The sequence below is a fragment of the Ictalurus furcatus genome, chromosome 7 (genome assembly GCF_023375685.1).
Source record: "Ictalurus furcatus strain D&B chromosome 7, Billie_1.0, whole genome shotgun sequence".
In the NCBI taxonomy this organism is placed as follows: Eukaryota; Metazoa; Chordata; class Actinopteri; order Siluriformes; family Ictaluridae; genus Ictalurus; species Ictalurus furcatus.
Window position 1 is genome coordinate 23,890,740 of NC_071261.1, and position 26,415 is coordinate 23,917,154.

Sequence of the window (26,415 nt, forward strand, 5' to 3'; positions counted from 1 at the left end):
TGCTGACGTACCATCCATCCATCTTCTATAAAGCTTATCATACACTGGGTCTCAGGGGAGCCTGCAGCTTATCCCAGGGGACTCGGGGCACAATGCAGGGGACACCCAGGATGGGGTGCCAACCCATCGCAGGGCACCATCCCATACGCACAAATACACACACACACACTCACTCACTCACGCACTACGGACAATTTGGAGATGCCAATCAGCCTACGACGCATGTCTTTGGACTAGGGGAGGAAAGCGGAGCACCCAGAGGGAGCCCCCGAAGCACGGCGAGAACATGCAAACTCCATGCACACAGGGCAGAGGCGGGAATTGACCCCTCAATCCTCAAGGTGCAAAGCAAACATGTCTCCCCTTTTGTACATGGTGTGCCAAATGTGTCCTAGAACTTACAGTGGGTTGTAAATTGTCTATCCAATTTGTGGTATTTGGTATTTATAGCCTGTGTATCAGCTGATAGACATGCATACCAGCCTTGCTCTTGTTCCAAAAATGGCAAAGACAACACTAGCTTTAAGGAAATAATTTCTTCTAGTCCATTTTCTAACTTTTGTAAAAGTGCACAAGTATTTGTGTGTCAGTTGAACCATTTAAATACCATTTACAGATTTACAAAAATGTATTTTTTAAAGTGTAGCTTTACAGATCAGCAAGTGATGAAATAGATGAATTGAGGTTGAGTGATCATACAGGATGCTATACAGTTTCATTATCTGATTGATGACAGACAATTATGATGATCTTTTTTTAACTGCTTGCATTTGTAAATAATGAATGTTCGTCTGTAGTCAATACAGATTTTTTTTCAACCGGATTTCTGAGCAAATATCACAATTTATTTTCTAAATTTGAGAAAACAGAACAAAACTCGGAACATCTTCCTTAATGATAATCATTTATTAAGTACTCATATTTTCCAAACAAAAACCCAAACTATTTACACTCTTATTAATCTGTACGTTATCGTCTATTTTCAGTAAGATTTCACCTTTTATATTTTAAAAGTTTAGCTACAGGACAAACTTAACAAGTAGAATGGGAATTAGCAAATGACTCATTGCATCACCTCCACTACAAGTTACATGCAAATGTTGAAGACAATGAAATTCCAACTCAATACTGATCTCCCTTCGTACTAAGACTGTGGGAGTTGAGAAATATCTGAGAAATTCCAGATGTTCCTGCAATCATTACTCAAGTGTTTGGTTTGGAGGATAGGTTTTTTTTTGTTTGTTTGTTTGTTTTTTTGTCAAATTATGATCAAGCCCACAGCTGGCATGGGTACATGTACCTGCAACCTTTGTTATTGAAGATATGTGATCTTTACTGAACAGAGCCATTCACGCATGGTAACCCATCATCCTGATCACTCCCATCATAATCTCATTAAACTAACTAGTTTAATTAATCACCACCCATAATAAAAGGGCATCATGCACATAAAGAACTCCAATCATTTTCACAGACATTACAAAGCAGAACCATTCTGTTAGATAAGTCATCACTGCACATATCTGTTTAACAGCACTGACACGGTGTTAAAGCTGCATGCGGCTCAAATCCTTGTCAAAAAATGACCAAAACCGGCCAGCAAAGTTAGACAGTAAATTCAGTTAATTCCACTACATAATCTACTAATCAGTCCAAACTACATCTTCTTTAAAACAATGCCTCATTTTTCATCATGCTGCATGTTCTGCAACATAAATAAGTCTCAAACTATTTAGTTAGAATTAGCCAGATTCTATCTAAACTGACAATACGTCTTTTAATGTTAAATTTAGGACTGATGGGATTTGTAGGTCACATACACTCCACACTTAATCCTCAACCAAAGCTCAGGAATAAACATGGGAGTAAAATCAAATTTACTAAACATGTTAAGCATTTTTCCCCCAAAGTACAGGCTTGTCTGTACAGTTAAGGCATGTCCTAAAGGGGGCAAAAAAAACAAACAAACCCCAAAACAAATCACACACGACAGAGAAAAGCAGTAATCGCATATACAGTTTACACAACAGCCAGGAGCCGTGCGTATGAAGTCTGTGTGTGAATATGATTTAATCAAGACAGCAGCTGAAGGAAGTGAAGTTTGCGTTTGATACTGGATGATGACCATGCTTGCATGTGTGCTTAGCGGACCTCAACATGTTTGTGTGTGTTAGCCATGTATGTAATTAAGGGTTTTAACAGTTTGTACAGGTATTGACTGTCATAGTTCAGGAATTCCAGTATCCTGCTCTCCGATGAAGATGATCACCTACTGAGGGAGCCAGCAAGCCATGGAGGTACATCACACTCCTATCAGTTCAGTCACTTCACATCATGCAGGAAAGGAGGTGACATCTAAGTGCAGGTAGCATCTGTAGTCTTCCTCAGAGACAGAGGCGGAGAGAGAGACAGAGAGAGAGTGAGAGAGACAGAGAGAGAAACACAGAGAGAGAGAGAGAAGAATAAAAGAAGAGCTTAGGAGGAATGAGAGAGAAAATCCAGCCACTGTCCTTGTCAGAAGCTCTGGGATACTGGTCTGCAAAAAACCAAGAGACAGAGACAAGTGTATAACATGAAAGAAATGAAACAATGCCTTTTTTTTTTTTTTTTACATGATATAGATGTACATTTTAATGAGTGCAATTACCAGACAGACAGTTCTGCTGCTGCAGTCACAGGCAACTCCACGCTGAAATTAATCCACAGCTGTACAGAAGCTTTGTTCATCTCTTCAAATACTCGTCTACTCCTTAGACAATCTGCACAATCCGCTGAAATAGTCTCTGTTCGTCAGCCAGAAACAAGCAGTTCATAAATGTTCTTTCCTGCATCTCGAGTGCTTCCACAGGAAATCTCCGAAAGGCCGAACATGGAGTAGAAGGTATTCCTCAACATTCAAAATGTCTGATGTCTTATTAGCCTACTTCATTGGTGTGTGATCAAGATTATGTTCAGTTCTAAGAATTGCTGAGTTAACAGGACAAAAAAAAAAAAAAAAAAAAAAAAACAGCATCACTTATTTACATGTTCAGAAGGAGGGAATAACATGCCTGTTTCGGTTCTCACTGGAGGGGCTTTAGCTGGATTTGAAGTGTCCGGCCAGCCATGCCTCAACAGCACCCTCTGTCTTCCTCCACATGTCCCCATAGGTTCCTCACAGTTTTGAGTGTGTGAAAAGTGCATAGTGAGAGCATCGAGGCAGTGATCGTTCGCTCATTATCTTCAGAAGGATGACGTCAACTGCTGCGATACTCCCTTCGTCCACAAGGAAAGAGAAAGACTAATTACAGTCCCCAGGCAATGTGGACAGAGCTGAGGTCATGAATGTCCCTCATGTTCTTCTGTACTTTCCAGCATGTCACAGACATGTCCATCTATGTATTTTCATGAAACAAAATCAAAATCTAGAGGCCAGTTCTAGATACTCTGGGGAAGAAAACTCTTAAAGCATCAACAATCGCATTCATGCACTTCAAGGTACCAAAAAGAAATGGCCTGTGCTGTTTTTGTCCTGTCTCCCCCCCGAAACACAAACTTTTTCTCTGAAAAAGTATTTAAATCCACTGTGAAGGAAAAAAAAAAAAATAGGCAAAAAGTAAACAAAAACAAACAAATTCAGTAAACAAAATACAGTCAGCTTTGTAATAACTGCTTCTCAGCACCCAATCCCCAAAGTCACAAGTATGGAGACTTTCTGTATGCCACACCCATTTCACAACAAGGGGGTGGGGCATGCCGTCATGTGATTACTACAGCAGCTCCTCCCCAAATGTTTCTGAATCAAGTGACCCACCCTCCAAAAAAGGGAAACATCCACAAAAGTCCAAGTGTTTTTCTGTAAACAACCAAAACTCCAGTATGGAATAGATTTTTTTTTTTCTCTCTTATCAACATAGTCATAATGTCTATATGAACAGGATTGTAGAGGCAGTGTCTTCTGGCGGTAGTCGTCTTGATTCTCCATCTGCTTGCTGAACAGGCGTTTGAAAAAACGCTCCATTCCAACGTCCGACTACGTTTCCATGTTTGCGTTGAATTTAAAAAAAAAATTCCGGCTTCACTGCTTTTTTTTTTTTTGTTGGATTTTTTTTTTTTTTTTTTTATACCTTTTTTGGAATACATTCAATATTTTTTTTGTAAAAAGACAACACACTTCACATGGTGGCAATGAAACTAAAAACTACAGGAAAATCATTTCAAAAAAATAATAAAAAAGTAGCAGCCCCAAGTGCTCATTTGTAGTCCAAATACTTTTAACTTGTGTGTATATGTGTATATTAGAGATACATATATGCCATAACAAAGAGTCAACAACAAACATGTAACATTAGATGAACATTTTTGTGCACATTTTTGTGCACTTGCACAGTTTGATGGGATCTATTTAAGCCAGTCAGTCACTTGCTCTGGAGTAAGAGAGTGGACAACAAGGCAATGTGAGCCACATCCCCAAAAAAATGTGGACAATCCTGTCAATGGACTATCCCCAAGCTACACTAGAAGAACTACAGAGAATGGTGTGCACAATGCACAAAGCTCTTGGTTTATAAGCACGGGAGTCTCTTTACTGAGACACACTCCCTAAAAATAATGTCTCAATGGCAGCAATGAACTCCAACCACTCGCCCTTTAAGTTCTTAGGCACATGTGTGGACAGAAACTCTCTCTCGCACACACACACACAAACAGACAAACATACAATCAAATGCACGCATACACAAAACCTCAGGACTTGGCCCATAAGCCTACTAGAGGCACTGATACGGGTGGTGGACAGAAGAGGAAAAAAGGAAAAAACACTTGCATGCAGAGCACTGCTAAGTATAAAAGAAGCTAAAGCTTTTTTTCTGGTTGCATCTACAGCTTTCATATCCATCTGGGGATGAGGAAATGACCAAAAAAAAAAAAAAAGGAAAAAAAAAGAAAAAAGGATGGGTTGTGCCATTGCCCTCTGTCCCCCTCAGTCAAATACACAAACATGCTGCAAATATACGACACAAACATACATTCTCACACACTTTTCACTCATGAAGTACAAAATTCTAAGTTGCTTGAAAAATCACAAAATGGCCTCGTCATTTTATACATCTTGGTAAGCAATGTAAAAAAAAACAAAAATAAATCTGTGCAGACCGGTATGCTTTAAACGAACACACCCACTCACTCAGTCACACACAAAAATATTATTCTCCATAACATATATCCTAACCTATTTTTTGTCATTTTCTCTCTCTTTTTTTTTATACAAGTGCAAATCTTCAAGTTTTATGAGCAAAAATCTTATTATTTTATATAGCTTTTTATAGAAACTTTTTTTTAATAAAGAAAAAGAAAAAAAACAACAAAAAAAAACAGTGTTTGTCTTCAAAGAGAATTTTGTCTTTTTCTGATACGGTTTAAACAAACAGGACGGTCCCCCATTATCTCAACTACCTCCATGTCCAGTTTTAGTCATACACACAAACACACATTTTTATATATTATGTGGGAATATTTCTGAATCCATACCACATACCTATAACATGTAAAACCTTCTTTAAAAAAAAAAGACAAAAAAAAAAAGACAAAAAAAAAACCACCAAAAAAAAAAAACCTATCTATATACCACCTTCATAAAGTGCATTAGTTTGAATAAGGTGCTTATTGTGTAAGTGCCAGAAGTTTAATCACCCCCAAATATCACCCCTTTCCCCCCCCCACCACACCACTACAGAGGAAGCCTGGAGCTGTAACGGGTGTTAAGGAGTAACACTACTCTATTTACACCCAATTTATACTTTAGCTGCAGTTTCCTCTCCACACACCCCCCACTCTCTGTTTATCCTGGCTCTTCAACCCGCCCCCCACCCCCCAAACCCCAGCAGTGCACATTGGACTTGCGGAGTCTGATTAGTTGGACCCGCGGAAAAAGGCCTCAGGTAGCTATTGCTGTGGACTCAGTAATCCTCCACCATCTCCATCTCACTCAGGCTCATCCGATCCGCTGCACCATGGAATGAGTAACCTACACACACACACACACACACACACACACACACACACACACACACACACACAATGAAACCACTAGGGTTAGGAAAGGACTAGGGTTATTGTTTTCAATGAATATAGAGACACCTTGAAACCTTACGATATTTCGATTAGATCATCATAGCGTGAAACCATAACAACCCTACCGAGAACTATAGTATTTAAGAAATAGTAAATTAACATCCAGTCCATGGGTTTATACCATAAACATTGTGGGGCAGAAATACCCCTTCAATCACTAAATAGGGACCACCATGTAGAGGGTGCATACATATTGTGCATAGCATAACAGATGGGCTACAGTCAGTAATCTTAGTCCTACAAAGAGCACCCATTATTGTATCTATTATCGACTGGCAACACAGTGTACAACACAGAAACTGCTTTAAGTAAGACTGTAAAAAGATAGAGAGACAAGCAGGTGTACCTAAAATGCTAGGATCAGAGTGCAGCATCATGGGCTGTTTCTTCTTCAGTTTCCCTGCCTGGTCATAGCCCATCCCTCCCTTCCCAGAATGCACTGCCTGGAACATGGACTGCAAAGCAGCAGGGTTCATACCTCTCATAGAATCCTGGACAGACAAGGAGAATGAAGAGATATAGAGATCACATGATCAAAAGTACAAAACAGTACAGCAGTCACCTGTGCACAAAAATTAGATTAGAAAATTCTTTAAAATGGAACGGTTAAATTTAAAGACGATAATTTTTTAAGATGAAAAGATGAGAAGGCTACATGACTGCAATATACTATAATATGCCTAACTGCACCAGAGGACAGTGAGCCTCCTCTACCCTGACTTGGTGTGTGTGAGCTTTCCAGTGTGGATATAATATATTATATATATATATATATATATATATATATATATATATATATATAAAAATAAACACATATATACATATATATACACACACACACACACACGTGAATCCAGTCTGTATTTTTGTGATTGCTTCATACAGCTGGTGGTTTATGTAGTTGTGCTGAAGTGTTGGCAGGGTCCTTTAGCACTTGAGAAAACATGAGGAGACTGCATATTGGCGCTTAAATTAGAAGTAGTAAAATGATACATGAGCTCTATTTTTTTATACAGCTTACAAACAAAAATATTACTCTTGTTGGCAATTTCTCTTCCAGAACTATTGTCAGAACCCAAAAAATGGTCATACTGCACTTTTTTTCCTGAGCATCATCAGAACCTTTTCTGCATCTGTCAGCTCTTTTACTGACAGCATAACCACTGGGAAATGGCAGTGGATGAAGCACTAAGTCTGACAGCAAGGGGAGGGTCACCACTTAGAGAGTTTGTGACAGGGGCTTGGGAGCGATATACTAAAAATTTTAAATAAGGGATTATTTTTGGTCACAGGCCTCAAAATATCCATTATTACACATTCTTAATAAATTCCGATAACGTATTGGTAAGCAATGCAAACAGTGCTTTTTAACCTAAACAAAAACTGGGACAGTGTTTCCACTGCATCAAAGACATGATGTGTTTTGGTGAAGCAACATAAAACTGAGAAGGAGCTATCAAAAGAATCCTACTGGACACATGGAGATTAGTAACATTTGCTCTATAAGCAAAGCATTTGTCCTTTGGATGATGCTGTAGATGGACCTCTCGAAATACAGTGGGGGAAATAAGTATTGGACACGTCAACTTATTTTTCAGTAAATATATTTCCAATGAAGCTATTCACATGAAATTTTTACCAGGCATCAGTATTAACTCAAGAAATCGGCAAATATAAAGAATTCACAACGTTAAAGTCCATAAATAAAGTTATGTGTAATAAAGTGGAATGACACAACAAAAAAGTATTGAACACACTAAGAAAAAGCAGTTCTCCAAGGCAAGGAGCCAGCTGAAATCCACAACCTTTGAACTGAAAATCTGATCTGATGTCATTTATGCAGATGTATAGAAAATTCTGAAGGGTTCACAAACTTTCAAGCACCCCTGTATTCTTCAACCACAAACACTGTACATTTAAATTCTGTAGAGTATTAATTCTAAACCAGTAATTTTTTATTTGTTCATAATGCGGTTTAGGTGTTTTACCTGCAGAGGAAAGCTGTTCATGGTCAGTCCACCCACCTCCTTAGAGAGCTGGCAAGGAGGAGATAAAATGTTAAACATAATCACACACACAGACTTTAAAATTACTGGCACCCTTGAAAAAAGTTTTGATGAGATTGATTTGTGGTTAGTTGAAATATGCGAGGGGATATCTTTTAGAAGAAGTGTTCATCTCTCCAATACAGTTCACGAGCAAGTAAAAATCTATGCTACGAGGCATGTGGTGGACCCAACACCTTACAAACTTGATTCAATCTTTATTTTGTCTTTCGTCTATAAGTAGTTTATATAGCTGTTTAAGTTTGAATCATTGTGTCTATGTAATTAATTTCAATCATTTTTAGATTCTTTTGAATGGTGCCAATAATCTTGGACTTGACATTTTAGTCTGGATAAAGAACATATTGCTAAATAATACATAACTGATTAGAGCACCATCTCTTTATCTTATGTAAAACCTCACACACCTGCTGCTGCCTCTGATGGTTGGCTTTCTGTTTGGCACGGCGCTCCAGAAACTGCTTGGCAAACTCTTTGGCTTCCACAGTGTCACCTAGATAGGAGCGGATAAAGTCCAGTACCTCGTACGGTGACTCCACCTCCTTCAGATATGCCACAATAGTTGCCACTGAGAGAGAGGGAGAGAGAGAGAGAGAGAGAGAGAGAGAGAGAGAGAGAGAGAGAGAGAGAGAGAGAGACACACACAGAAATCACATAAACAATAACACACTAAAACACAGAACACACAGATAGCCAAAAAAGCATAAAGGAAGGTAAAATAAGAAATAGTGAAATAACTGAAAAAAGAGGTGTGTTTACCATCCAGGGAGGAGTTGGAGTTGTTGGCAGAGGTGTTAAGGGCATGTAGCATCTGCTCGCACCATGTGGTAAAGCCATCCTGAGCCTTCATACCCTGCAACAGCTTCAGTAAGCGGTCCTCATCCTCAGTCCTTTTGCGGCGATTCATCATCATGTACTGATCACTAAAGAGAAACATTTATGAGAACGGTTTTACACAGAATACTCCAATAACGGCATATTCAATATAAATCTGGATCACCTGTTGGTGAGGATGTGTGAGTGTGTAGTACCTGAGTGAGGGGCTACTGCGGCTGTTCTTCAAGCCCATGCCACTGCGGAGGGCGCTCTGGTTCTTTAGGGCCTCGTCCCAAACCCCCATGCTGCCTCCTGAGGGACTGCTGCCACCAGCTGCTTTCCCATCCATGCCAGAAGAACTCCACAGACTCTCTGTAGCCCACTGCAAAGGAAAAGATGACACAAAAAATAATTACATTTAAATACATGCATGCCAAATAAAAGCATCAACATAATTTTTTAATGACACATTATTTTGCTACATATAGGATGCAACATTATAGCTCAATGACCCAACATAGACAGACTTCTTTTATTACAGGTAAAGGTCTTATTCATAGGTGAACATGTATACATAAACACAGCCACACCTGTGACACAAGAGTTTCAATGTAAAATGCATAGTTGCACTTTATTCGTTTTATTCGAAGCTTAATAATTATTAATATAATAATAATAAAGCTTAATAACGTGTGTGTATGAATTGGCTTACTCTCTGCTGTGGGGCTCTTTGCTGCTGTTTGTAGAGTCTCTCAGTGTCCTGTTGAATCTCCAGCGAGTTGATGGACTTGCCCTGCTTCCCCAGTCCAGGCACTGGGCCTGTGCTCCAGCCTGAGCCTGTGCTGGCAGCCCCCTGACGTGGAGCCTGCTGCAGTAACTTCATCAGCAGCTCCTGCTGCAGTATAGACAAAGAGGCAGAGACAGAGATGAAGAGAAATAATAAAATACTCACACAACTAACACAACTGCAAGCACAGTAACATTGCAGGGAAAATGAGCAAGTACCCGAAATCCCAGTAAGTGGGGAAAGATGTTCTTGAAAAAACAACGTAGTATCCTGTATGTGTCCTCAACAATAACAAGCAGCATGTCTTTAGCCAACACTGAACCGGTTAGCTGGGTTGTCTTAGCCTTGTATTTACAAGACATTATTCAAGTGTTGCCAGTGTCTATTCTCACCCAACAATACACACTGAAATTTTTGAAAGACAGATTGTAGACACAGCGTAGGTCTGACTGCAAACGAATAATAAAACCTTAAACAAATCCTAAGTAAAATGAATTTCTTTTTATTCTATTTTTACAGTGTTAGGAAGACAGACAAAACTCCATGTGAACAGCTTTGGTAATACTTTCTCTCATGACTGCTTCATCCTATGACATTTCTGAATATATTATATATAGCTGTGTATTTTAAATGCTCATTGGTAGCATTCAATCACTATTACTTGCAAATACTCATGTACCCATGACCAAACCCTAACTGGCTGACATTATAATTTGTCTGAGTAAAAAAATTGCTCTAGCCATAACACCTCCTTGGGTGTGTAATGCAAGAGGTGGCATGATTTAGGAATGAGCAGAAAGCTACGTTAAAAAAAACCCAAAACATCATCAAAACCATCAAGACCATTTTAAATCTAAATTAAAATTAAATAAAATAATCGTCCCCTGACTATTGATTTGTCTATACACGGCTTGGACCACGTTACCGCATTAGAGACTGTTGGCATTCCTCACCTGTTTGCGCCTGAAGAGCTCTTCCTCCTCTCTCCTCTTCTGTTCTTCCTGCTGCTGTCTCCTCTTTTCATCCCTTCTTTTTCTCTCTTCCTCTTCCCGCTTAGCCCTGAGTTCAGCCTCTCTTCTCTCCTGGAGCTGAGCCACACACAGATACACAGTGTAAATTGAACTGTAAGTTAATACTCATGTTATTAATGCTGTTCAGTCTGCAGAGGGCACTGTTCTCACCTTCTGAAGCTGTTCAAGAGTTGGACCCTGAGTAGAAGAATTCATTGTTAAGTCCCATAGACTGGCCTCACCACCTAAAATAAAGGGAGATAACCTTTTTAAAAAATGCTGCTCTGACAATATGTGCAAAAAGCAAATGAGTGAAGTAACCTGCAATACGAAAATCTGTGCGTTTACCTGTCGGCTGTGAGGCTGAGGTATGCATATCCCACATGGACCCTGTATCTGGCACTGACAGTGATCTGTTCATCGAAGGCATCATACCCTGCTCTCCGCACCTACACATACCACAAGTTGAAATTTTAAAAATCATTCTAACAGTACATACATACATGAGTAACAAACATGAGTGGTCTAGAAGTAACAGGCCAATAGGACCCAAAAAACCAAACTTTACCTGCGATTTCTAAAATAGTTTCCCACATTTCCAATATTACACTAAAATCATTTAAAATACTACTAAGTAACTCTGACCATTTTAACCTTGCTGTCCCTGGTCATTTGTTTTCTGTAATCCTCCATTTAAAATGGTAAGACCGCCGCCCACTCCAAAATGCCTTCTAATTTTGACATCAAGTATGCTTAAGCGATGATATAAGCCAACACTATCCTGTTATGTGTAACATGATATTGCGAGCAGTTCTCCAGAGCTCAGATCTGACCCCATATTCGATTTGGAACACTTAATCTAATCTCCAAGGAAATAAACTCAAATTCCATCTGTATATTGCTTCCCAACCAAATGTCCTGCCCCGCTCAAAAATACACCAAGTTTCAAAATCATGTTCTTGTTGTCATTAACTTAACCTGAAAGACGGCTTTTCTTTGTGCTCCCTTTTTGTGTGTAGAGAAGTTGATAGGTGTGATGACAAACTGACTCTTATAAGAGCTCCAAGACAGAAATCCAACTAGACTGACAGGAACTTTACCTCTATGCAAACAAAGATCAAAACAGATAGGTCTAGAGCAAAGAGACATTTCTGCCTCAACACACCTGTTAATAAGTTGGAAAAACTGATGCTGTTGCAGTTGCTGGTAGAGAGCAGCCGTAGCAATCTCTTGCTGCTTCTTCAGCCTGTCCTGATCCAGATTACACTGATGGCACACACATATACACAGGGATTAATATCTGTAGTCCATAAAGGGGAGATGGATTATACACAGAGAGATCATTAGGAATGATTCCAACAGAAGATTAAGTTAAACTGCATTTAAGAATCATACTAACTTTACACCACAGTGCTGCTGAAATCTTAAATCTGAAGGTATTGATTCATTTTCTAAAAAAAACCCCCAAAAAAATCCATTACAGTGTCCGTTGGAATTAAAAACCTCGGGTTTATATAAATGCGCTTGTTCCAATATGTTATTGTTTCAGCCAGTTCACAGGCACTTCTACGGCAGATGCTTCACATAATTTAAGGCTACGAATTAAAGGGTGAAAAAATGTGTTATTTATCAAAAGACAAAATATATAACTTTAGATGTGAAATCAAATTAACATCCACTTAAAGCTAATTTATGGAAAGAATCTCAAGTGTCTGCACTTTCCCTCCACTTTCCTCTTTTCAGGACTGAGCTTTCCGATTTTCTAGTAACATGAGAAGCTGCAATTTTTTTATTGTCTCATTAAGTTTGAGAGAGAGAGAGAGAGAGAGAGAGAGAGAGAGAGAGAGAGGGGCTGTTGAGGTATTGACTGTACTCAAGAAAGTTATCCTGTGGATGTGCAACATTAAACGTAACTGAAGACATAAAAAGTATGATGTGTCTTTGATGAAGAAATTAAAAATGTTAATTGTTGGCAAATTCCTGTGGTGCAAGAGGAATAAAGTACTCCAGGAAAATAATTAAATCAACAATAACACCACAGCTACCTCTGTATACCACCACACCACATGGTGTTTTATTCCTTATGCAAGTAATGGACAGAAGATAAATGCAGTGGCCTCTTAATATGTACCCTTTCCCTTGGGTAGAACTGGAAGAGTGTGATTTTTGTGTTTCTGTGCATGACTGAATATGTATACTCACCAGCAGAGGCGGTGGGGAGGGGCCAGGTGCAAAGGGCACCCGCCCCCACATCTTAATAACATCTCCCAGAGGCTGGAAGCCCTCGTCACAACCACGCTTCACCAGCAAAGACATGCTGAAGTAGCCTGCCTGGAACCACTCACACATTTCCACTGTGCTAAAGGGGCCTACAGTGAGCCAGACAGGACGACAACACAAATAATATTATAAAAGGATACTTCAAAGGGCGTTTAGAGGCATTTTAAAAGGGGTCATGTGACAGAAACTGTGGAAAACTATTTAAGGGATCATTGAGTGATCTGATTACTTCAGGTGTTTCCCCCTTAACTTAATTATGCACCACATTTGTAGTGCATATTAATGGACACATTCCCATGTACTGAAAAAGGTACCAGTTTACTCAAAACTCTTATAATGGATATCTAAGGGAAGACAATAAACGTTCTGAAACACTGAAGAATTAAGTGTTCTACAAAAACCAATCGAAGGCATCTGAAAATTTTAATTTTAAATCAGTATAAATGTCTCTTTTCCGAGGTGGGACTATTTCTTCCGAGGAAAGAATTTTGAGTCATGTGTCATGACTGTAATAGTGTAGGTCTGACTGCACACGAATAATAAGTAAGTAACCTGAATTACTCTTTATTCTATTTTTACAGTGTAATGAAGACATAAAACGCCACTTCAACAGCTTTGGTAATACTTTCTCTCAAGACTACTTCAGCCTATGACGTTTCTGGGCATGTTATATATAGCGCTGTGTATTTTAAATGCTTATTGGTAGCATTAAATAACGTCCCTTAGAGTTTCATAAGCAAGTTTTAAGTAAATGTGTTTCCTGTTCTTAACTTGGTAGAGGGAACTGTGTCACCCTTCTTTTCAAATGCAGTGTATTAGATTAGAGGCTGAAAGACATTAATTATCTATATTTCTGCTTGCGTGGTATGTGCATGTACATGCACATGTACCTACCCTGAATCTCTCCCTGTGGATCTTTGTAGAACCATTTCATGGCAGAGTCGTGGGAGAGAGGTAGGGCGGCTGCAGTGTTTCTGCTCTCCTGCAGTGTTTGGGTGAAACACTCTTCCTCCAGAGATGTGTCCTGAAGAGCTGCAACCATTTTCTCTGCCTCCTGTGTGAACACACAAATCACAGCAACATTTGGGATTTTTTTTATTTTTATTAAACAATAACAAATTTTCTACATACACACACACACACACACACACACACACACACACACACACGGTAGTATCTACAAAGTGAAGCAGTGATAACTGGAAGGTCGAGAGAACACAGCTTATACACATGCAGGTTATGTCTAGTCAAGGGGAGTATAAATTTTCATTTGCTAGAACATTGCACCACAGTGTATTAGAAATTTTCCAATACCTGCTGCAGGTGCTTCATGCCCTCATCATCCTCAGGGTCGCCCCCCGTTGGTGGGAGGTCGGTAGCAGCAGAGGAAGAGGAAGGAGGGGATGAAGGCAGACTGGAGGAGGCACTAGGACTCAGCTCAGACACAGGATCTGATAACACTATAGCACATACAGACAGAAGACAACACATTTGCATTAAAAATATAGTTACTATAGTTACTTACAGTTACTAGATAATACAAGTAAATACATAGAAAAGTATCCAAAATGATTCAGCTAATATTTGGGATGCACTGCTCGAACACCGAGTATCAATGTTAGACTAATAATGAACAGAAACACTGGAAAATGTCAAATTGATTTGATGCAAATCCAATTCAGTATTTTTCAAATATAATGCATAATATAAGTAAGGAATAATCAGAAAATAATGTGCAACCCCAAGGTTGTAATGCGGGGTCAATTATTCCACTTATACCACAGTTACCACACCTCAAGACATTTTTCAGATGTTTATATGTCAGGTTTTTGTCCTTCAAATGCTTCTGTGAGGAAATAACTTATTACGCGTCCCATCTCAAGCCTCCGTTACTAATTACAACATGTCATTTGAGAGCTAGTAACAGAGGCTTGAGCCATTGATCTGCAGTTACTGGAGAGGGGGAGAAAGAGAGAGCGCGAGAGCGAGGAGATTAATTTTTTTCCCCCGTTGAATGCTGATAATATAACAATAGAACAAATAAACAAGTAAATATCAATAAGCCTGCTTGTTCACAAGGTTTTTCGGGGTTTTTTTGTATTACTGCAGAAAATAAAACAAAAAAATTTTTATACTTGTTTACCGGCTTATTTACCATGCTCCCTCACGCTCTCTCTCTCTCTTTTTTTTTTCTTGCTCTCGGTCTCTCCAGTAACTGCATATCAATGGCTCAAGCCGCCGCTTCACCTCATAGCCACATTATTTTTCTAATAATTAAACAGCCTGTCGTCAATTATTCCTTACTTTATTCTGGAAAATGGAAATTGTCGGTCATTGTGTTTGTTGTTAAATGTGTGTGCTGTGGTGGACAGTAGGCTAACTTTTGTTATTTCAGTTAACTTGGCAAAGTGATATGGAACTGTAATGCGGTGAAAACTTGACTGGAACTACTTTAGCTACACATTTACTGAAAATGAACTGCACACCGCAAAACGTCTGTCAGCCAATCAGAATCTAGAAATAAACAGTGCTGTCGTATAATATAATGCAATATGATTTCATTTCCTATCCTATCATGAGCCAGAGGACTAAAAAAAAAAAAAAGTAGTAATCTAGCATCAACACGTTTTGCAATTATTAACATGAATACATTTCATATCAGGATTAGTACTGGGCTTCATCTGCTACTCACAGCACTGATATTGGCATATCTATAATGGGGGAAAAGTACTGGTATATTCATAATATTACATTTTAAAAGTAATAAAAAGGAGAAGTGTGGAACTATGCACCGAGTACCTTCACTTGGCATCTTGCTGGGCATGGCAGGTACGGGCTGAGGATCCTCCAGACAAGTGGGGGCAGCAGTGGGCATGGGCTCGGCCTGAGGAGCAATGAGGGACATGGAGGAAGGAGAGGAGGGAGGGAGAGATTTCACCTCTACCTCACACACAGCTGCAGAGTCGGTCTCATCTAACCATGGAGAGGGAAGAAGGTGAAACGGTGAGTATGATCACTGTTAAACAATAATTGGGCTAGAGCTGCAACAAGAAGTTGATATGATCAATAATAATCGATTAGAAGAATCGTCGTCAACGAACCTCATTACTGATCAGTTCGTCTGCGCATGACACGGGGTATATTTACTCACTACGTTACTTCTGCTCCAAAAACACGATTCGGAGAGTAAATACTAAAGTCGTGTCCAAAATAACGTACCGTACACTTACATTATGCACTGTGTACTCTACCGACAAGTTTATGAATTTTAGAAGGGTAATATCCCAAATGCAACACGAGCATGATGTTAAATGCACGTAATACAATGCCACTAGCTTTAGCAGAATACACAGGGTCAATGAAAATGACTTTGTTCAATTTACTGTTTGTCATTACCTTTTATGCTCAACATGACCTCAACCACCAACAGACGGAGGCGTAATCATCGAGTGACAGCGGAAAAAAGCGTGTGACCCTTTAAGTCCTCAAAGGCAGGGGAGCATTTTATATTAAACACAGTGAAGATCAAATTTAACAAAGCAGAGCTCATGTAGCACGGACACACGGCAGTGATGCACGAGCACAAACTTATGTTTACATCCAAAGTGCTACATGGTCTGGAAGGGCTTCGTGAAACTGGTGCGAGTTGCTTAAATGGTTTAGTTTAATTCAAGTTTATTGTCATTATATGTTGTATTTGTGCTTACAGTGTAACTTCTGTAGGAGGGAGGGATGTGTTAGTAATGAGGCCACATGGCTCCTGACTCGCAGTGTAGACGCGGTGATAAACAGTATAACGCAAGTACGATCTGTGATGTCCAATTAAAACAGTATGATCAAAGTGAACACAAGTAAAACAATAGGCTTCAAGGCAGTGAGGTACAGAAAGCATACGGTACAGTGAAAGGGAGATTACATTATTAATTTATGACTGTAGTTTAATTATCAGTGCTTTTTTGTGCATCCATAAAAACAATGCATAAATACTTTATATATACACACACACACACACACACTAAAGTGGAAATTGCTAAATAACTTTAGTGTTTAGTTTCGATAGAACACGAATAGAATTCTTTCACTTAAAATATAACTCCCCACTGCAGCCCCTCCTCCCGTTACTCGCTCACAGCTTAATGGTGGTCTTAATGGGCAGCGTGTTTTCAAATCTGTATATCTGTGCTTTGTTACAAAACAGGGACTTAAATTGTTACAACGTTGTATTTTCTCCTTGGCTCGGTTCACTTTCACAAGACATTTCAAAGCATACCAAAATGTGTTCATTTCCAAATTCAGTTATTTAGTCCTAAATGAGGTATTCATACTCTGAGGACAATTTCCATTTGCATGAATTCATTACTCATGGAACAAATAGATGAAATATGTGGCACACTGAATTAATTGCTTGCCAATTATATGATTGTTCTTGAGTTCAATAGTCAGTTATTCATTCTCAAGAAAGTAGTCAGAGGAAATCTGGTTTGTCTGTTTTCATATACATCGGTGTATTTCTGTAAATTTGGTTGTGAAAGTCATGAGTTCAAATGCCAGTACTACAAAGCTGCTGCTACCGAGCCCTTGAGTAAGGCCCTTAACCCTCAACTGTTCAGTTGTACAAATGAGAATGTAAGGTCACTTTGGATAAGGGTGTCCGCCAAACGCCATAAAAGTAAATGGATACTATACCAGCTGAGGTACGATATGGTTACGGTATCGTGACAGCCCTATATAATATAGGGCCATCATAATACCGTAACCATATCTTACTTCAGCTGGTATAGTATACACCGTATATGTACACACAAACAAACTAATTTATATTTATATTTATATATATATATATATATATATATATATATATATATATATATATATATATATATATATATATATATATATAAAAAACACCAACTTTCCCTCTTACCTCTCTCGGCTTTATCTCCAAAACTACCGTCTTTGTTCTCTCCATCAGTACCACACTCGTCCTCATCTTCTAGACCTTGAAAATCAAACTCCTCTTCTGGAATAGGGTCCTTAGAACCCTTCTGAATGTGTGCATGTAATATTTTTGAGAGTCATAGGAAGACATAAGCAGGTAGAGAAGAAAAACACAAAAAAGACTTAGCATGTGACATCTGTACAACACTTTAATAATATTAAGCTACACACAGAGAATGTCACACACTCAAACACACCTTGATGGGCATGAATGCTCCAGAGGAGTCGAAGGTACCCATCTCTCCTTCTTCTTCATCAGTGCACCACTCCGGCAGTCCATCTCTCTCGTCCTCTGCTCCTTCACTTCCTGCTCTCCTCCTTCCTCCCTCACTCCCAAAATCAAACTTTTTACGGCGAACCTCACCATGTTCCCGCCAGCCTGCTGAACGGGGGCCACCATCTTTCCAAGACAGAAATTAAAAGGTGAAGGCTACATATTATAGCATCAGACTGCCGATATTAATGGGGAAGTGTGAAACATACTCATTGTGCACTTAACTTTTATTCTTTCTTTCGTGTTTGTGCGCGTGTGTACGTACCATCTCGACGTGAGCCAGCCAGTCTCCAGCTGCCTCCTGGGTCTCCACCCTCCTCCTGCTCCTGCTCCTCTCGCAGTGTGCGCCAGTTATCACTGTCTGAACGCATGAACTCTTTCCTCCCCCCAGAGGCCACTTCCTCAAAGCCAACACGCAACCCCTCCCTACGCAGAGGCTTCTCAAAGCGCCTCTCACCCCTGCACATACACACACAAAATGAGAGATTAAACAAGAAAAAAAAAAGCTCTGACAACTTGAATGTGGTATGCCACTTCTAAATTTAGACAGATGCATCAGACAGTGAGACTGAAGCTCTATTCAAGTGATTCACGTGTTTAATTTTACCACAGGAATAAAGTATCAGGACAATTTGTGCTCACTACCACAGATGTATCCCTAATGTACAGGTCAGGCCTATTACAGGTTGAATCATCACATTACTGTGAGGCTTATTTAAACAAATCTATTATTAATGAGTGAGCTCTCAGTTTGGCCAAATACCAAATTATACATGTTCTTAAGACTTCTTATAAATACCGAAATTGCTAGTTTGTACAGATTTAGCAGTCCCTTAAATCATAGCGCATTAACAGGTAAACAAAATCAATATTTTGTCATTTGTGTGTTAAAAGTACAGTTTTCCATCTAATCTGTTCCAGTGTGGCTGTATATAGAAATGCTGAGGATGGTCATACCGGTCGTCCCAGCTCTGGCTACGGTGGATCTCTCTAACACTCCTACTGAAGCCCACCTCTCCATCCTCAGTACTTCTTTGGTAGAACCCACTCTCTCCACGGCCCCTGCCTATACACACAAACACACCAATTTCTTACACCTAAATATATAATAAATCACAGTATAGAGAAAAGTATGTCTGCAAGTCTTTACACAGAAGTTTAAAATGGCGCTGCAAACAAATACTTACTCTAAAGGTCTATCACTGAACAATTAAGTCCTATCACATTTGGTGTGCTTATCTTTAACTTTGTGTTTCTTTCACACTGAACTCTCTCAAACTCTACTGCTAGATAGTATAAACCTCACACTCATTGGTCCGCTTATCAATAATCTGGGCTTTCCCTTGTTCACTCACCTCGGCCACCTCTCACACTGCCTCTGCCACGGGCCACACTAGCAGGAATGGCCCCACCCCCTTTACCCATAAGCCTCAGCACAGCCACACTATTGACAGACATCGAAAAATTCCGCTGCAGGAAAAAATCGAGACGGAAACATTGTTACAACCAGGAATACAATTGAATGTCACATCACAAATAATAAACTTCGGAAAAGTAGAAACTGGTCGATTTTTTTGTCTGTGCATAAGTATACTGGATGTTCACAGGGAGAGTGATGGTCATGTGTGTGTTTGGAAAATAAAGTTATGGTGTGACCTAATTTTCTCTGCTTTCTTTCAAAGAAAGACACCACTATGAAGTGTGTGGTGTGTGTGCATGCTTCTAACCTGTTCTTCCTCAGTTAGAGGCACCAGTGCCAGAGGTTGCTGAGGCTCATCCTGCAGAATAGCAGCAAACACCTTATCCTGCATGTCCTCTGGGATCTACACACACCAAGACAACAAAAAGAGGCTCATTAATTCAACCCATTTAAATTAACCAACATTTAGTACAACAATCGATATTACTGAGCTGCTATGATGCATTTTAGACTGTTCTCAGGTCATTTAGGCACATTACTGCATATATCCACAGTGCTGTCAGCTTCCCTCACTGAAATCTTTAAAACATTCACAATGCATGGTTGGTAGAAATCCACATATCTGAACCCGGACAAAAATTCCAGAAGTCATTAAAACATACAGACATGCACTCGGTGGAAGTGCCCGCTTGCCATGTAGGCTGGTATGGAATGACCTTTGGGCTTTGTATTTGATATTTAAGGCTTTCTGCTTCCTCATATACACATATATATATATATATATATATATATATATATATATATATATATATATATATATATACATACATATATATATATATATATATACATACATATGTATATATACACATATATATATACATACATATATATATATATATATACACATATATATATATATATATATATATATATATATATATATATACACATACACACACACACACACACACACACATATACATATATATATATATATATATATATATATACATATACATATACATATATATATATATATATATATATATATATATATATATATATACACACATAAAGTGGAGATAGATAGATAAATAGATAGAGTCTGAACACTCTGCAATTCTGTGTCCCTCAAATCACACAGGGACGTAAATAAACAAAAATGATGCAATCACAGGGTGGGGAGATTATTTTCCTATAACAGCTTGCCCTGGTTTGTATTATACCTCTCATACCACAGCAATTTGCCATGCCATCATTTCTTTTATCATCTTGATGATTAACAAATAAAAATGTTTAAACAATAGACTTTTTTAAGATTCGTTTATTAGTGAGTGGAGTGTATGCTATACAAATCACTGCAAGTTAGTTACTATAGAAACAACAATACAGTGCCCTCCACTAATATTGGCACCCTTGGTAAATATGAGCAAAGAAAGCTGTGAAAAATTGTCTATTGTTTAACCGTTTGAGCTTTGTTAAAAAATATTCACAAAAATACTCTACACCCATGGATATCAAACAACTGCAAACACAACAGGTTTATCCCCCAAAAATATCTTTGTTAAATATGTGTGTGCCAAAATTATTGGCACCCGTATGAATTCATATGACAAAAATATATTTGAAGTACATTTCCATTGATATTTAAAAAGATTTTGGTACAGCTGGGTGACTAGGAACAGGAAATTGTTCAACCATGACTTCCTGTTTCAAAGGGAATAAATACGAGGTGACACTGGCCAAATTCCCTTAATAATTCATTACAATGGGTAAGACCAAGGAATATAGCTGTGATATGTGACAAAAGGTTGTTGAGCTTCACAAAATGGGAAGTAGCTATAAAAAATGGCAAAAAGCATTGAAAATACCCATTTCCACTATCAGGGCAATAATTAACAAGTTCCAGTAAACTGGAAATGTTATGAATCAACCTGGAATTGCATGTGTCTCTATATTATCTCAACACACTGGGAAGAGGAAGGTTTGAGTGGCCAAAAATCTCCAAGGATCACAGCTGGAAAATTGGAGAAGTTAGTTCCATCTTGGGGTCAGAAAATCTCCAAAACAATGTCACCTACATCACCACAAGTTGTTTGGAAGGGTTTCAAGAATAAAGCCTCTACTCTCATCCAAAAACAAATTCAAGCGTCTTCAGTTTACCAGACACTACTGGAACTTCAAATGGGACCGGCTTCTATGGTCAGATGAAACCAAAATAGAGCTTTTGGGCAATAAACACCAGAGGCGGTTTAGGGCACACAGAGGTAGCCATATGGAAAAGTACCTCATGGCCACGGTTAAATATGGTGGTGGCCCTTTAATGTTTTGGGGCTGTTTTTCTGCCAGAGGACCTGGACATTATGTTATTATTCATGGCATCATGGACTCTATCAAACATCTATAGATATGAAATGAAAACCTGACTGCCTCTTCCAGAACACTTAAAATGGGTTGTGGTTGGATCTTCCAGCAGGACAATGATCCAAAACATACATCAAAATCAAAACAAAAATGGTTTACTGACCAAAGAATCAACATCCTGCCATGGCCATCCCAGTCCACTGACTTGAAACCCATAGAAAACATGTGGGGTGAACTGAAGAGGAGAGTCCACCAGCATGGACCTCGAAATTTGAAGGATCTGGAGAGATTCTTTATGGAGGAATGGTCTCAGATCCCTTGCCATGTATTGCCCAACCTCATCAGGCATTATAGGAGAAGACTCAAAGCTGTTATATTGGCAAAGGGAGGTAGCACAAAGTATTAACTAAAAGGGTGCCAATAATTGTTGCACACTGAATGTGTTTTGTTTTCAATTGTTTGATATCCATGAGAGAAGAGTATTTCTGTGAATTTTTTAACAAAAGATAGAAAAGGTTAAACAAAGACAAATTTTCACAGACTTATTTCCTCATATTTACCAAGGGTGACAATATTAGTAGAGAGCACTGTATATTAATATAAAACTATACTTGGCCTTTCAGCCAGCACTACTACAGAGCTGCCGTTTTAGAAAATGAATCATCATCCGAGTTGAGAATTCAACAGCGCTTGGTATAATGTTAATACATTTACTATTATGGTAGCACATTTACCACTTAATTAGGACATACACTGCATTGACAGTTTGTAAACATATTAAAATCTGTGGTCTTGATAAATGCAGAACTGAAAAAACAATTACTCACTTTTCACACTTATTTTCAACTAATTTATATTATTTCCAGTCACATGCACAATTTAACATTACTGAGCGAATCTTTTCACTGCAACTGAAGCCCCAACTGGATCCAAAAATCCACATCTGCAGAGAGTCAGTGCTCCCCTGAGATCCTCTAATGAAAATGAATATTTTCCGATTTCGTCATTTGTTGGCTGCAGTGAAAAGTCTCCGTTCTGAATATAAAGGTAAAACCAACTGTAGAATGTCGGGAAGCTGCTCACCTTGTTGTCTTTGACATAAAGTGCTAACATCTCCTCTCGGCCGTAGCGATACTCGGCCAGCTTGTACTTTGGCATAGCGGGAGAGGGAGGAGGGGAAGTCACACTGCCTCCACTGGAAAGTGCACGGAGCCTGGAGGTAAGGTGGAACAAAAGCATAAAAGAATGGGGGGGGGGATTTGAAGGCGTGAGGGAAAAAAAACAAGGGGGAAAAAACAAACTTACAGGACAAGTTTCACAAGAATATTTATAAATTCCACACCTGGAAGGTTCACAGAAATATTTTCACAAACTTATCAGAGCCAAGTGTGTCCCCTTTTATACACGCATTCAAATAGCTGTAGATGAAAAGGGGAGCTTTATAAAAGCACATCAGCTCTGCACTGCACATGTCAAGCACAGGAATAATCTTGTGCTGGCCAGAGATCAACTATGCACACAGCAGTCCTTGGCCCATTAGAGATGGCCTAGCACCAGAAAACAGGCCACACCTTACTGTCTAATCTCTGTATAAACATTTACGAAAGCAAGAAACAGAGGGAAGGAGAGAGAGAGAGAGAGAGAGAGACGGAAGAAGTGAGTGAGAAACAGAGAGTGCAAGACAAGATTCATGCTGTGAATCAATGACTGCAGTTTAAACATAACTGTAAGTATGTATGTTTAAGTGTATAAACATTTAACCAACATGAGAAGAATGGGAGTTATTTAAAAAGGAAAAGTGAAGGGAGTATTAGCAAAGCAACAACAATCACAGAATGAGGAAATGGGGGGGGGGGGGGTAGAAGATGGTGAGCAGTGAATCTTATTTCAAAATTGTACCATTCTGGGCCGAAATTGAGTGTCTCTGCGGTCATATTCCTCCCTTCTTCTCGGAGCTGAATCTATTTAAAACCAGAAAGAAAACAAAACCCGCACACAAGTCAGCAGAGATGTCAACAAGCGAAATTGCACCTTTTGGTGTAAATTGCATAACACACTTACAAATACATTGCAACTGCAATTGTTTAAGTCAGTCAGAAATAAATAATGGATTGCACAGTGAGACACTACACATGATCATGAAAGCAAAAACATGCATGCTGAGAGCACTTACCCTGTCCAGGGGAGCGGAGCAGGCAAGACTAGGCTGGACCAGGCTTAGGTGAGAAGGCTGAGTGGTGTGCGTGTGTGTGTGCGTGTGTGTGTGTATGTGACAGCGTGTGGATTGTGTGTGAATGGATGTGTATTTTAAGATTTCCAAAGAAAAGAGAAATAGCTGCCTTATACTGGGTGTGTACAGGAGGAAAAAAAGGACAAATCTGTTCAAATCTGATGTGAAAACTCCTGTTCACAGCCCAAAAAACCTAAACAAATAAAAACATTCCCAAAAAAAAAAAAAAAAAAAAAAAAAAAAAAAGGAGTTGGAAAAATGCTGAAAAAAAATAAAACACTAACAATAATCGTGTGACGACAGCAATACTTTGATACTGACGATAAAATCCAAGTAGAGCTGCAGAAATCTAACGCAATGATCGTTGATATTTGACCAAAATTTGATCAGCTGGCAACACAGCTGTCTAAAGCAGGTGACCGTGACTCTCTTCCTCAAGTCTTCCCTTCCTTCTCTTCTCTCCCTCGTTCCTCCTCCTCCGCCTCCTCTCCCTCAGGTTGAAACGCTGTATGACCAGGCCCCGCCAGTCAACCCCTCTCACGCCGATGACTCTGCTCCCACCTCTGTGCACAAAATAAAAACAATACCACATGAAATCCATGCTCAGCAAACTTTTAACTGAAATCATCCAATTAAAATGAAAAGCGAGCTTATGTGGTTTAAAAACTACAGTTTGAGGAGAAACGCTTCAGATCAGAGTTTCCGCTAAAAAATGTTGGTGCCGTCCAACGTGTCCGGGAATGATAAAGTTTATCGGACAAACTGGAAAAAAGAACCAGTCATTGCACTTGTGTTTATTTTGCACTGTAACATTTTGGACTATGAATAGTACGCGATTAACTATGAATAGTATGGATTAGCCCGAGTTTTACTTGTGATTGTATGTGTCTGTTTTCAGTACCTCCCGTAGCGAGCAAGCGAGCGAGGGAAAGAGGACCAGCACAAAAGGCGTGTGTGTGCGTGTGTGTGGGGTTGAACAATGCAAATCAGAGTACAAGTTACAGGAGAACACCGAGACCTTATTTAAGTGTGCAATAGCGAATGTACTTTGTCTAACGTATGTCTGCTTTGTTTTAATATTTTTGTGTCCAACTGTTGATTGTATCAGACATTTTGAATTTAACAGTCAAAAACCGGTATTTACAGACTAACACAAACTCTGCTTCAGATGTAGCTTGTAGAGAAACGCTTTTTCTTTTTTTTTTTGATGGATGACACTTAACCTCCTGGAACCTAAAGTAGTCATTTTCTTGCACAGTTAATGAAGGACTTAATTTTTTTTCACTAGGCTGAACTTACACTACAATCAACAATTATTCATTCCCTCCAGTATTTTGCAATTGCAGAAACTAATGCAGAATGAAGGAAACTGCAATATTCGCAGGAGCTTGCCATTTTTTTTTTTTTTTTTTACTTTACAGACTGTCTGCAGATTTGAGCCAAGATGCGTTGTGTGACGTCATCACAACGCACATTCAGACAAAGCCCGCTTTGATTCACGAGCATTGAAAATGAGCACAGCTTAAAAAAAAGTCTCATTTACCAACAAACATCACTGCAAAAGACTGTGCAAGACAAATTGATACAGATGCGATTTCCCCACTCAATGGCTTGACTGAATAATTAGGCCTTATTTTTTGTGCAAAAATACTCTGTTAGTCTACTTCTGTAAAAAGCAGGGCTATTTTCGAACTGGGGGTTGAAACATAAGTCCAGGACCATCAGATCATATGTCTGAACTATCAGGTTTTATTCACCATTACCCACTGGACTGGTGCCTCAGAAGCCTGGTGATATGGTGTCACAGGTGTCTTTCCCTCCAGTCCATCAACAAGAGAAAAACTCTACACGAGAACTGTATTAATATACCTGTTACTTCTTTTTCCTCCTTTTCTTTCCATCTGCTTATTTAACGTCATTTGTCCTTTCTTCCCTTTTCCTCCAGCATTTCTCTTTGCTCTTTCGGCCTTTCTACCGCTTCTTTACACACCTTGGCCCAAAATCCACACGCAAAGCATCATAAATCAGATCCACCCAAAGTATTCTATCACAGGGC

The 26,415-nt window shown here is 39.1% G+C and overlaps 1 protein-coding gene and 1 long non-coding RNA gene across 3 annotated transcripts in view; both read right to left on the minus strand.

The window, feature by feature from the left end:
- Positions 1–887: 887 nt before the first annotated feature.
- LOC128610199 (uncharacterized) lies at positions 888–5,835 on the minus strand. Its single transcript, XR_008386323.1, has 2 exons — positions 2,648–5,835; positions 888–2,536 (listed from the first exon to the last, which is right to left on the minus strand). It is a non-coding gene; the product is annotated as an uncharacterized LOC128610199 (long non-coding RNA).
- A 7-nt stretch (positions 5,836–5,842) lies between these two features.
- Positions 5,843–26,415, minus strand: part of gigyf1a (GRB10 interacting GYF protein 1a) — a 34,643-nt gene continuing 14,070 nt past the window's right edge. The window contains exons 2-25 of one of the 2 annotated variants that reach the window (XM_053629354.1): positions 24,303–24,922; positions 24,029–24,090; positions 23,213–23,342; positions 20,070–20,165; positions 19,698–19,812; positions 19,300–19,408; positions 18,608–18,801; positions 18,266–18,468; positions 17,995–18,115; positions 15,870–16,043; positions 14,385–14,530; positions 13,965–14,124; positions 12,993–13,159; positions 11,956–12,056; positions 11,139–11,239; positions 10,962–11,035; positions 10,734–10,868; positions 9,706–9,885; positions 9,209–9,375; positions 8,937–9,100; positions 8,585–8,745; positions 8,100–8,147; positions 6,458–6,602; positions 5,843–6,004 (exon numbers count right to left, since the gene is read on the minus strand). In XM_053629354.1, coding sequence (XP_053485329.1) covers positions 5,937–6,004; positions 6,458–6,602; positions 8,100–8,147; positions 8,585–8,745; positions 8,937–9,100; positions 9,209–9,375; positions 9,706–9,885; positions 10,734–10,868; positions 10,962–11,035; positions 11,139–11,239; positions 11,956–12,056; positions 12,993–13,159; positions 13,965–14,124; positions 14,385–14,530; positions 15,870–16,043; positions 17,995–18,115; positions 18,266–18,468; positions 18,608–18,801; positions 19,300–19,408; positions 19,698–19,812; positions 20,070–20,165; positions 23,213–23,342; positions 24,029–24,063 — 2,994 coding nt within the window. In that variant the 5' untranslated portion in view covers positions 24,064–24,090; positions 24,303–24,922 and the 3' untranslated portion in view covers positions 5,843–5,936. Of the gene's footprint in view, positions 6,005–6,457; positions 6,603–8,099; positions 8,148–8,584; positions 8,746–8,936; positions 9,101–9,208; positions 9,376–9,705; positions 9,889–10,733; positions 10,869–10,961; positions 11,036–11,138; positions 11,240–11,955; positions 12,057–12,992; positions 13,160–13,964; positions 14,125–14,384; positions 14,531–15,869; positions 16,044–17,994; positions 18,116–18,265; positions 18,469–18,607; positions 18,802–19,299; positions 19,409–19,697; positions 19,813–20,069; positions 20,166–23,212; positions 23,343–24,028; positions 24,091–24,302; positions 24,923–26,415 lie in introns of both variants that reach the window. The other variant, XM_053629353.1, reaches the window with a different exon arrangement.